The sequence below is a fragment of the Choloepus didactylus genome (genome assembly GCF_015220235.1).
Source record: "Choloepus didactylus isolate mChoDid1 chromosome 11 unlocalized genomic scaffold, mChoDid1.pri SUPER_11_unloc2, whole genome shotgun sequence".
Taxonomy (NCBI): domain Eukaryota; kingdom Metazoa; phylum Chordata; class Mammalia; order Pilosa; family Megalonychidae; genus Choloepus; species Choloepus didactylus.
The window spans coordinates 1,920,684-1,933,606 of NW_023637579.1; the positions used below are offsets into that span (position 1 = coordinate 1,920,684).

At 39.8% G+C, this 12,923-nt stretch overlaps 1 protein-coding gene and 1 pseudogene across 1 annotated transcript in view; both read left to right on the forward strand.

Moving 5' to 3' along the window:
- LOC119524581 (calcium signal-modulating cyclophilin ligand-like) overlaps window positions 1-10,709 on the forward strand; it is a 174,467-nt gene extending 163,758 nt beyond the window's left edge. The window contains exon 4 of the mRNA XM_037823282.1: window positions 9,248-10,709. Coding sequence (XP_037679210.1) covers window positions 9,248-9,286 — 39 coding nt within the window. The 3' untranslated portion in view covers window positions 9,287-10,709. The remainder of the gene's footprint in view (window positions 1-9,247) is intronic.
- On the forward strand, window positions 1,741-7,915 carry LOC119524584 (annotated as a pseudogene).
- Window positions 10,710-12,923: the final 2,214 nt, after the last annotated feature.

A 12,923-nucleotide genomic window follows, 5' to 3' on the forward strand; every position in this document is an offset into this window, starting at 1 on the left:
AAACAACAGACTCATAGAAAGCTAGCCTCATCAAAAGATCCCAACCACAATAGGTCTGCCCCACAAGAGTGGATTAAAAGAATATAGTCTTTTATGGGGTACATGAATTCAAACCAGCACATAAACCAATATTCATTCATTATTTTTAACTACAGTCCATTCTTTCTTGATATTTTCTTAGTTTTTAGCTTTTTCTATTCCACAACCCATTACAGGAGACCACATTGCATTTAGTCCCCATGTCTGCATAGGCTCACCTTGGCTATGAGAGTTTTTCAGACATTCTTTGTTCATAATGACCTTGAAAATATTCAGAAGTACTTGTCAGCAATTTTGTGGAATGTGCTTCAGTTGAGATTTACTCGATGTTTCCTCTCATGATTAAGCTGCAGTGTTTTTTGGGAGGGAGACCAAGTGGTGAAGTTCCTTCCTCATCACTCCATATCAAGGGTACACACTTTCAAAAGCACTTATTGTTGATGTTTACCTTTTTCATCCCCTGGCTGAAGTGTTATTTGTCAGGTTTCTCCACTGTAAAGTTACTCTTTTCCCCCTGTCAAAACTGTATGTACTTTTTGGAAGGAAGTCACTATACAGAGCCCATCTTTAAGGAGTGGGAAATTATGTTCCACCTGCTTGTGAATAAGTGTCTCTATCAATAAATTAAAATTTATTTGCAGGGGATAATTCTATTCTTCCCCATTTATTCATCAATTTAGTCATTTATATCATCCTGGTTGTATTAGGGTTCTCTAGGAAAACAGAACCAATAGGAGATATCTGTAAATAGTATAAGATTTTATCACAGGGTCTCATACAGCTGTGGGGGTGCATGAGTCCAGATTTTGTAGGGCAGGCTGCAAGCTGACAATTGCAATGAAGACTTTCAATGAATTTCCCAGGAGAAGCTGGCTGGCTGAAGTAGAGGTGAAAGTTCTCCCTATTGGACACTGCTGGGTTAGGCCAGTAATGCTTTACTAGGATCATAGAAGGCAGAGATGACAGTACAAAACTGGGGTTCTGTAAGCATATAAAAGTTGATAAAGGCACAATCCACCCCTTCAGCTCCATAGGATTCCTGGAAATAACTTAAATGTATAGTTACAGTTTCTTGCATGAGAATTTTCTATGCATCTAGTACCTGCAGTTACAGCCCCAGTCTTGGGACCACTGCATCAGGTAGAAAATAAAAATATTGAAATGATATGCATAGAAAAGGAAAAAGTAGAGTTCTACCACCAAAATGCTCCCATGTTGTTTCCACATAGATTTTCCCTTTAGAAGTTTCTATGGTTCTCATGGCAGTAGCTTGAATGGTCTGGGATCCAAGCTTGCCAGTTTAAACCTTCATTTTATCTATTAGAGAGAACAATATCTAAAGTAGTGTGTGTGTATATATATATGTCTGTGTGTGTGTGTGTGTGTGTATTGTTAGTTTGCATTTCCTTATGCATCCAGAGAGCCATTACCCTAGAGAGGGATACATCATATTTAAATGCCATTGGAAACATTTACCTCTAGCAACTGACTTTCAGCACAATGGCAATTCTACACCATGAGTGACCCAGTGGTTGGGTTTTACCAACCATCACAATCTCATTTTTTTTTTGTCACAAACCATATACTTCAGTGAATCATGTCATTCCAGTGAATGCCACTTCTCCTGACACAGAATACTTCAAGGTAGGCCAACTGTAAGGTTCAATAGCAGAGTATTCCAGACTGAGATTCATGCCCAAGATGTGTGACACCAACTGTAAGGAGTTGGTTTCCAAATACATAGAGTGTGCAGCCCCCAAGAATGCACACACTGCTGATACCAATTGCAAGCTGCAGTGGTTTCCAAACCACTCTCAGGTTTGATAATTTGCTAGAATGACTCACAGAATTAATTCAACAGTATTATATTACATGATTATAGAACCATTATCTTAGGCCCTGTTCAATTTCTTTTAGCAGTTTCCTATAGTCATCTCTGTGTAGATGTTTTGTGGCTTTGGTTAAGTTTATACCTACATATTTGATAATTTTGGTTTCTGTTGTAAATGAATTTTTTTTCTTCATTTCCTCCTTCTGTTGCTCATTGCTTGTGTATAAGAAAACTACTGATTTTTGTGTGTTGGTCTTCTAGCCTGCCACATTGCTGTATTCATTGATTAGTAGCTTTGCTGTGGATTTTTCTGGATTTTCTACATAGGGGATCATGTTGTCTGCAAACAGTGAATTTTTACTTCTTCTTCCCCAATTTGGATACCTTTTACTTCTTTTTCTTGTCTAATTGCTCTAGCTAGAACTTCCAGCACAAGGCTGAATAACAATGGTAACAGGGGCATCCTTGTCTTGTTCCTGATCTTAGGGGAAAACTATCAGTCTTTCCTCATTGAGCATGATGTTAGCTGTGGGTTTTTCATACATTGCCTTTATCATATTGAGAAAGCTTCTTTCGATTCATATCCTTTGAAGTGTTTTCATCAAGAAAGTATGTTGAATTTTGTCAAATGCCTTTTCTGCATTGATTGAGAGTATCATGTGGTTCTTTCATTTTGATTTATTGACGTAGAGTATTACAAAACTTATTTTCTTATGTTGAACCAGCCTTGCATACCTGGAACAAATACCACTTGATCATGGTGCATAATTCTTTTAATGTGCTGCTGGATTCAATTTACAAGTATTTTCTCGAGGATTTTTGCATCTATATTATTAAAGAGATGGGTCTATAAATTTCATTTTTGTGGTATCTTTGTCTGACTTTGGTGTTAGGATGATGTTGGCGTCATAGAATGAGTTAGGTAGCTTTCTTCCTCTTCAAATTTTTTATTATTTCTTCTGCCTTTTCAAATCTGGTGTTGTAAGTGTCCATTGTGTTTTTCATATCTTCTGTTGAGCCTTTCATTCCTATATGTTCTGCCATTGGCTCTTTCATACCTTTGAGTTCTTCCTTGTGTTCCTCCAGTGGCTTCTTTATATCTTTCATCTCTTCTGTCATATCTTCCCTCAGTTCATTGAATTGATTCTTGACTTGATTTTGACTTGATTTAGGAGATCTGTTTGGTTATTAATTAGTTGTTTCAACTCCTGTATCTCAGTCAAAGTGTTAGTTTGTTCCTTTGGCTGGTCCATATTTTTGTGTTTCCTAGTGTGCCTTGCTATCTTAAGCTATCTAGGCATCTTTTTTTCCTGATTAATTTATCCTGGAGCTTATTTTCACTCTTTTTCCTAGAGTTTTCTTGTTGGTTGGGTTTGTTCCCTATCTGTTCCTTAGAATTCAATTCAACTTATTCTAGACCTCTACAGTAACTTCTGTTTAGTTGATGAGAGTTTTTCACCACTTGTTTTTATGGTTCTTGCTGTACCTCTGTGCAACCTTTTGTGAGAAGTCTCCTCCAATATGATTGGCCCCAATCAGATGTTCTCAATCCAGACAGGCCTTAATCTCATGAGGAGGGTATGGAGTTTTCCTGAGAATAAGAATCTGTGGGTTGTCAGATGCTCCTGTGAAGCCTCTAGAACCTGTGCTTGTCCTGTCCAGCAGGTGGTGCTTGTCAACCTTACTGCTCCCCACCAGTGTAAAGAGGTGTCACAGGTGCCTTTAATTCTCCACAGACTTTATCCCTGTCACTTGCATGGCTGACTCAAATTTGTTTCTGTTTTACAGCCCCTGAGCACTGAGTACTCTGAAGGAGGGCTGGCCGTCTGAACTGGGTCCACCATCCCATTTTCTTGGGGAACTTATTCCCTTTAGCATCATTGCTTTGTCTCTCAGAGCTATCTTAGCTGTGCTCTTGCCTTGTCCAGTGGCCAATTGCAAATCTTTGAGGCTTTCTGTAATATGCTACTTAGAATAGTTTTTTCAAAAAAAATAGAAAAAAGAAAAAAGAAAGGCCTTTCCCAGCCCCTGAGTTTTGTCAGTCCCAGTATAGACTGTTTAAAGATGAGGTGAATGGATCCTGTAGACAGTATTTGAGTGAAGTACACCAGAAATAAAGGCAAACACTTTAATGCCACACCAATATGGACTAACTACAATGTGTAAACTCAGAATTGAATCTTAGAACATAACCTAACATGGACAAAACTACTGTAATAGTCCCTAGATTGTAAGCTCTTACAGCAGTTAACTCTATCCCTGAATTGTAATGCCTATCTCTAAACTTTGAGATGCTGATCCCTTAGTGTATAACCTGATTGGTCTCTGGAACAATGCATATATCTGAGACACCTGAAACTCAGAGCTAGAGCTCAGCAGATATGAATGTCAGTATTAGTGCATACAGCCAGTGTTAAAAAAAAAAAAAAAAAAAAAAAAAAAAAAAAGCTGAAAAAGAGCCCAGACTTCAATTAGTGGCATGAATGAAGCAGGTCTGGTTAAGACCAGGGAAAACTGGGCCAAAGGGTAAAGGTTGAAACTGACTGTGTTTTAAAACTTCAACTTCCATATGAGACCAAGGGAAGAGATGTCTATTTGGTACAGGATCTAAATTTTCTAAACAGTACAACTCTTCAGTCAGTTTGTTCAAACACCACAATTGTATGGAACTTTGAATAGGAAGTGAGATATGGTAGGCTGGTATAGGCTGGAGTGAAATAGTGACACATCCCAGAGTAATTTGGGCAGATAATAAAAAATATGTTTGCAGCCTCCCCCCAGCCCCAAGGATCTGGAGGAAGGTGCAGATGTGTTGGACTTCCTCACCTGGACTGGTGTTGATGTTGTCACAAACATTGGGACTGGTGGTTTGATGTGCTGAGCCCTCAATCATGGGACTTGCCCTTATGAAGCTCGTTACTGCAAAGGAGAGGCTATATATATTAATGAATAACACTAATTTGGAGATCAGTGTCATCTGTTAGTAACACCAATGGTTGGCACGATATTGTCTTGTCTTGTCAGAGAGGGGATCACTGGGGTCAAAAGCATGGCAATGGTGTGTTAGTAACCCTGTCACTGAAAAATAGCACACCAAAAATATTAAAGGAGTGTAATTATATGATAATGCAGTCCATGTGCAAATGTCTTTAATTACAATCTATACTTACACATGATTCAACTATCCTGGGAGGCAGTCTACAGCTCTAGATACCTGTAATAGATTTAAGCTGAGCTGCAACCTGGGCATGCACAAGCATAGCCCAGAGTAGGTATAACTGATAAACCAGAAAACCAGATAGGAATATCTTTACCAGGGTGAGGAAACATGAGGAGAACTAGAGATAATTTTGAGATAATTTAGATGAAAAATGTGAAAAATCTGTTATTTACAGAGCAATGTATGTAGAATATGTGAGTTTTCACATTGTATAAGACACTTAGTTGAAGGAAGGAAGGAGACTCTTCAGTGATTTTGAATTTATCAATGATAAGGATCACCTGCTGATGAAATGTCAGCCCTAAAAATCAAAGTGAAATAGTCTTCAGCTGGAATTCACATCAGGACTATCAGAGTGGGGAAAACATCTAACAAGAATGCTTTTCCACACAATTCAACCATGAATTCAGAATTTTCCTAATGCCCTATAAATAAAAAATAAATAAAAGTGTAGGATTGTGAAGTGATCTGGGAGTGTTGAATACAGGATTTTGTAGTGAATACTAGGCAAAGAAATCAAAGTTATTTTCAATGGATTAGTACTTGCAAATACTGATGAAGTAAACGCTGTGGCTGAAAATTATATTTATTGTCAGTTTCTATTTTTTATACAACTCTAAACATAATTATGAGTAGGTTAAATCAGAAAATAACTGAATGCTATCTGAAAAATGTAGAACACAAAATGATGTTTCATAGTGGTTATACAGTGCTAAGAGGTGTATACATTCATCATTGTTGTGTATAAATAAACAGACACCTTAGGATTTGTATTAGTTAGGGTTCTCTAGGGAAACAGAATCAATGAGAGGTGTCTCTGACTGTAAAATTTGTAAAAATGATTCACACAACTGTGGGTAAGCATGAGTCCAAATTCTGTAGGGCAGTCAGCACACTGTCAACTCCAAGGAAGATGTCTGATGAACTCCTCAGGAAATGAACCAGCAACTTTGATGAACTCCTCAGGAAATGAACTGGGATCTTTGATGAACATGTTCAATGAACTCCTCGGGAAATGAACCGGCAACTTCAAAGAACTCAGGAAATGCTTCACTGAACAGCCGAAGAAGAAGTGAAGGTCCTCTATCTGTCTTGCTTATAAGTCTTCAACTGATTAATTGGATTAAATCCAGCCAATTGTATTTTCTCATTGTGGAAGACACCAACCTTTGGTGAGTCATCAGTCACAGCTGCAGTCAATTGATGATTTAATAAACCAGCCTGTTGGTTTATTAGCCAGCCACAAATGTTCTCACAGCAATTGTTAGGTCAGTGTTTGCTTGACCAGACAGCTGAGTACTATCACCTGGAAAGTTGACACATGAACCTAACCATCACAGGATTAATGCCACTGGGATGGCCCTGGCCTGCAGGTAGGCTATCTGTGCCTGTTGCTGTGCCAGCAGCCCAGGCTGACCTGCAAGTGGGAATGCAGCTGGACTGAGTTGTGTGATCACCACAAGCAGACCAGGCATTGAAACAGACCTGTGATATGGCTCATCAGTAGGGGACAAATTTGCAGGTAATGACCAAACACCCTCAGGTCCAGGTGGGAAAGAATCCCAAACAGATGATATCAAGCCTGCCCATGGTGCATTGCTGACATCACCAACTTGAATGATGGAAGGTGAAATCACATGACCTGTGCAGAATGTGGCTGTGGATTTTGTTGGCTTTGTCTGAAAGTGATCTCAGCCTTGCATTACCTCAACCCCAATCACTGCACCTTCTGGGGACCAGAAAAATTCTTTGGCCACTGGGCTCATTGGTGCTCTGGGGGGAGGTTTCTCTCACTGATGGCATCCCATTTCCTGGCATAGTCACTGAAATTCCTGTCTGTGTTTTCAGGAAGATCCTCAGCAGGTGTGAAGGGAGGAAAACCTCCAAGCACTGGAGGAATTTGGCCATCACAGGTGGAGTGACTCTGTTGGGCATGGCATGCTCAGTTATTGCTGCAGTTAGTGTTGGTCCTGGCATTCCCATTAGCTGGTGTAGTCCATAGGATTGTACCCACTTCTCTCTGTCCTGGAGGAGGCTGTGGAGTTAGCACAGTCAATGTAAAGGGGGTGAAAATTGAATTTGATGAAGATGATGGTTCAATCACAGTGGCAGGTGCCTAGTGAGCCCTCAGGAATCCCAGCTGGGGGAAAACAGCACTAAAGGCCTGACTCACTTATTGAGCACTAGTGGAGCCCTCCAGATGGACTCAGTGTCATTCAGGGCCCTACAGTGAAACAGCTTTGCATCCCTCTCTGGGCCATGCTGAATGGGGCATTCTGTCCAGGTGAAAGGGGAAATATAACAATTTAGAAGCCCAAGCTGCAGTCCCAAAGGTCACAACTGGTAGCACATGGGGTGGCTGGTTCCATAATCAGTTCCTGCAACCCACAGGACCAAGCAAGGAACAATATGGAAATTCAAGTGAACACTTGAAAGCCAAACCAAGCCACTGTCTTTGGTGAATGGAAGCAGCAGGGAGGACTGACCCCATATTCCTACTCAGATAGCAGAGAATGAAGAATGTAAGAGATGCTGAGGTGACAGCAGCATGAAAAGTGACCCCTGAAAATGCCAAAGCTGTGATAAGAAAGACTGCATGGCCAGCAAACCTTGGGACAGCACCCTGAGAGCATCTGCAGTGACCTAGAGATCTGTGATAGGCAGTCAGATGGTGGGTCAGACATCTCCTCAGGTGAGGGTGGCTCTCTTATCTCCCATCCTCTCCTCCACCACCTGCACTGAGGCCAAATGCCCGTATGAACCTCTCTGCCCCAGCTGAGGTGCAGACTCTCTTAAGGCCAGAAGTTGTTGAAGCCAAAGAATGAAATGTAATAAATCCTTCTGTTCTGATAAATGAACTTATTGTAATGGCATCATTTGAAGTCACTTTTTGAGGGAAAGTGGTATGTATTTTATTTCAAAGAGTCTCTGGTCACAGGTTTTCCCCAGGGAAATTCTGAGAAATTTGTCATTTCTTTCCAGATGTGGAAAATTTGCCTAGTTTTCCACCCCCTTTACCCCCACATATTTTAGATTTAATTAATTGGATAAACTGATGGTGGTAATCCATGACATTTGTCAGAGCATACATAAGTATATGTGCATATTATATTATGCCAACATATTATTGAAGAATACATTTTATTAAAGATTTCTGTCATGATTTAACTCATTTCATTTTCCTTGGCTTGGATAGTCCTCCAAAGCCAAGTGTTTGATCCAAAAAGAATGCTATGTCTTTGACAGTCTCTATAGTTGAGTTTGTATAATTCTGTGGAAGAAAGATTGTGTTGAACTCAGACAGCCATGCAGCCTTCTCTGAAGCATGGCTTTGGAACTTATACTCAGACTGAAGCATTAGTAGTTGAGTCAGCTGGATGGGGAAGCTGGACTTCTAAATTAACCTTGTTTGCCCTCTAGAGGCAGCTGGGCAGTTTTCCTTTTAAACCTTTATTGATCATTTTCTGCTTTGTAGTTACTTGTAGCCATGTGTTTCACAGGAGGGGGTGGGGGGATGGAATCTTCAGGGAGACCCCAGTGAGGTTACAGGGTTAACAATAAGGGAACAGAAGTATTCTTACAGGAGGGAGAAATGTACTACTTCTGGATAATCATCAAGCTAAATCCTAAGCATTTGCTGTGTTCTCAGGCACAACCTCCCTGTTTCAACAAGTTTTCTAAGGTTTCTCAGTTCAAAGAGCTTTCTGAGTTTTTTCACTTTCTCAAAAAGTTTTCATTCTAGTTTCAGGAAGAGAGAATAAGGAACCTAACTGAAGTTTGTAATGAAAGGAGAGAGGAGACATCATCAAAACCTTTGGACATATTTATTTTTTCTGATCTTATAAATTTGTCATGATCAAGCCATGCTAGTACTACTGAGATTTTTCTCTGCCTAGAATGGTGTCCTTAGAAATGAAAATTCATATACAGCATGACAGGGAAATTAAAAGATTCATGAAACCTGATATAAGATTCCAAAACTGGCAGTAACTCTGTGACTGATTCTGTTACACTCTCATAACCCTAAGTTTCCCCTCTCAGATGGTATTTAAGGAGTTTCTGTGCTGACCTTTTTATCAACTTAGACTTGGGCCCAGAGGAAGAAATGAAAACATCCTATCCCTGAGGACTAGTTGGCTTTCTGTTTCCTTTCACAGATGCACCTGCTCTGTCTTCCTGGCCTGTATTTACAGTGAGGATGATAAATCTGGACAACAGCCAACTGGAAGATGTTTATCTCTTAATGCTGCCTGTACCTGGAACAGGAAGTGCTGTTAGTGAACTTTGGGTCTCTGGAAGAAAATGCTCTAGATGTTTTCCTTATGTAAAAAAAGGAACCTCTTTGGAAAAAAGAGGCAGACAGTCTGAAGATCTCTGAAATGTAAATTAACTCAAGACTTGCAGTTCTCTTGAAGCCTCATCAAAGGAGTAATTATCTTGGATAAAATCAAAGAAGTCTCCTGGAGGAGCAAGAGTTTACAGCCAAAACTTTACTCTCATATAGGTTCCACCTCTAACTGTTATGAAACTTGGGGGACTTACTCTGAGTCTGTTTTCACTCAGCAGAAATGGGGAGAATACTCCTAATTATGGGGTTAAGCTTAAGTGAGATGATATACTGAAAATGATTTTGGTAAAGTACTATTTTTTCGTCTCTTGGAGGAATAAGAAGAAATAATTTAAGGGATATTCTGGGTGTCATCTAAGAAAGAAGCCAACATCTTAAGACCAGAGATTATGAAAAACTAAGCTTATTCTAACACTTTGCAACACTCCCTTTTCATCTCTTAGGCTTCATCATATGAAACTGTCCGTTCTTGCCACCTGGTGGAGAAAATGAGTAATGCATTGGAAACACTGATTCTCAGCTTAGAACAGGGAAGAGTGGAATCTCTGCACACAGAATTTGTTCATTCTGGATATTCCTACTGTGTTTCAGGTATGGGATGCAGCAATGAGGAAAACACAAAGTTCTTGTCCCCATGGAACTTAAACTCTAGTGGGGGAGAACAATCAGATATATAATCTGGATGGGGATATGTGCACTTGAGAAGAGCAGGAGAAGAGAACAGAGATGGTGCTGTGACCAAGAAATTAGGATTTAAGGGCTAATTATGATTACTGAATCATCATATAGATATTCATTTTTACTTTCTGGTATGTTAGAGTAGACAGAGGGGGAAATATGTGAAACCTGAACTGTAGTCTAGCTGGCTTGATCTCTGATAATGATTGTACAGCCTTTATCTTGTACCCTTGTGATTGTAAAAACCTTATGACTAACCTTCGCTTGCACCCATTTACCCAGTTTTTTTGCTTTAAAGTCTTATGATTACTAAAGACAGCCCCTAATATTTATTAATGAAGGATCTTTGGTCAATCAAGAGCTAACCCACCCTAAGTCCAAAATTATCTTGATAACTGAAGCTGGAGCTAACCAAAATGGGCCCTTCTTACATGTGCAGTAGCTTAGACTTTAACTTACAAGTCATCTATGCTTCATTATACTACTAAAAATCATGCCCATCATATTAAAGCTGCCATTTTCTTATAAACATCCTGTGATTAAGTGTGTAATCAATCTGTGCATGCTCAATAATTAAATCACCTCAACGTCATCTAGGGCTATTGTACTCATTATCCTAGAAACTGCCCAACTTTTTTTAAAATTAAGTTTTATTGAGATATATTCACATACCATACAATCATCCATGGCGTTCAATCAACTGTTCACAATATCATCTTATAGTTGTGCATTCCTCACCCCCTTCAATTTTTGAACATTGTTCTTACACCAGAAAGAATCCAGAAGAATAAAAAATAAAAATAAAAAAGAACACCAAAATCATCCCCCATCCCACCCTATTTTTCATTTAGCTTTTGTCCCCATTTTTCTACTCATCCATCCATACACTCGACAAAGGCAGTGTGATCCACAGGGTTTTCACAATCACACTGTCACCCCTTGTAAGCTAAATTGTTATACAATCATCTTCAAGAGTCAAAGCTACTGGGTTGGAGCTTGGTAGTTTCAGGTATTTACTTCTAGCTATTCCAATATATTAAAACCTAAAAAGTGTTATCTATATAGTGTGTAAGAATGTCCACCAGAGTGAACTCTTGATTCCATTTGAAATCTCTCAGCCTTTGAAGCTTTGTTTTGTTTCATTTCACATCTCCCCTTTGGTCAAGAAGATGTTCTCAACTCCATGATTCTGGGTCCAGATTCATCCCTGGGAGGCATATCCTGCATTGCCAGGGAGATTTACACCCCTGGGAGTCAGGTTCCACCTAGTGGGAAAGGCAGTGAGATCACCCACCAAGGTGGCTTAGTTAAAGAGAGAGGAGCACATCTGAGCAACAAAGAGGAACTCAGGAGGAGACTCCTGGGCACAATTATAAGCCAGTTTAGCCTCTCTTTGCAGGAACAACTTCATAGGGGCCAGCCCAAAGAAAGAGGGCTCAGCACATCAAGCTGTCAGTCCCCAATGTTTGTGAGAACATCAGCAACAATCCAGGTGAGGAAGTTCAACACCTCTGCACCCTCTCCCAGCTCTTCATGGGGGCCCCAAATATATATCTTTATTCTCCACCCAAATTATGTTAGGATGTGTTGATATTTCATTCTAACCTATACAGATCTACCATAGCTCACTTCCTATTCAAACTTCCATGTAATTGTAGTGTTTGAACAAACTGTAGAAGTTATATTGTTTAGAAAATATAGATCCTACACCAAATAAACCTCTCTTCCCTTGGTCTCACATGGAAGTTGAAGTTTGAACACAGTCAGTTTCACTTTTACCCTTTGACTTCCTAACTTTTGATACTATAAATCTATCAGAATTATTGCATTTAAGAGAGACAGATTTTGGATCAGTAGGCCATCTGCTCTCCTGCTTCATGGTTAGCAATAAAACTCTTTCTCTTGGGAATTTGTCATTTGAGCACACAGGCAAAGAATCCACTGCCTTGGTTCAGTAACATTGCTACCTTAGACAGGTGGTGTAGGGCTCACTGATGAAGGATATATTATTAGATACCTGAATGAAGTGAGGAAGGAAAACATGTAGATATCTAGGTAAAATCATATGTCAAAAGAGGAAACAATGAAGTACAAGAGTCCTTAAGTGGAACACCATAGGTCTGTTTTGAGGGCAGCACAAAACAACAGAGGACCATATGGAGCAAATGGACCAAGGAAAATACTAGATAAGGTTGAAGGGGTGGCTAGGGGCAAGATTGTGTAGATTAGCAACAGAATTCTGAAGATAAGGAGATTCTGGGTTCCTCTGAGGCCAGGAAGAGAGGTAACCTTGGAGGTCACAGAGGGTCTGAAACTGAGGGAGGAAGTGGCCATGTCTGGTCACCAATCTTAGTTGGATTGGCCAATGGAGAAAACTTATGCAAATGGTTAATGGATATTCATCACTGAAAATAAACACATGCTGCCACATGGATTTTGCCACAAAATATAGGGCTATCTAGGTGATGAGGAAGTGGAAGATCATTGTAGATGTGAGGAGTGCAACATTTTCAAAACGCCATAGGACAGCCAGGGGTACATATAATAATTCAAGCATTCCAGTGACACTGAGCTTTGGTGATCCATTTCTTAAGTTTTCTCCACAAACCTCCACTCTTTGTCTGTATTAAGTACTAATATAGAAAAGCCTGGGAGAAAGAAACAGCTCCCCAGAGAGAATATCCATCTTGGAGGTTAAACTTTTAGCAGGCTGGTTAGGGAAAGGACAGGAGCTGTGGGATGAGTTCTGACCCCTCTTCAAAGCAATCACATTTCCTTTCCTGCACCCCAAATTCATTATAAAGCTG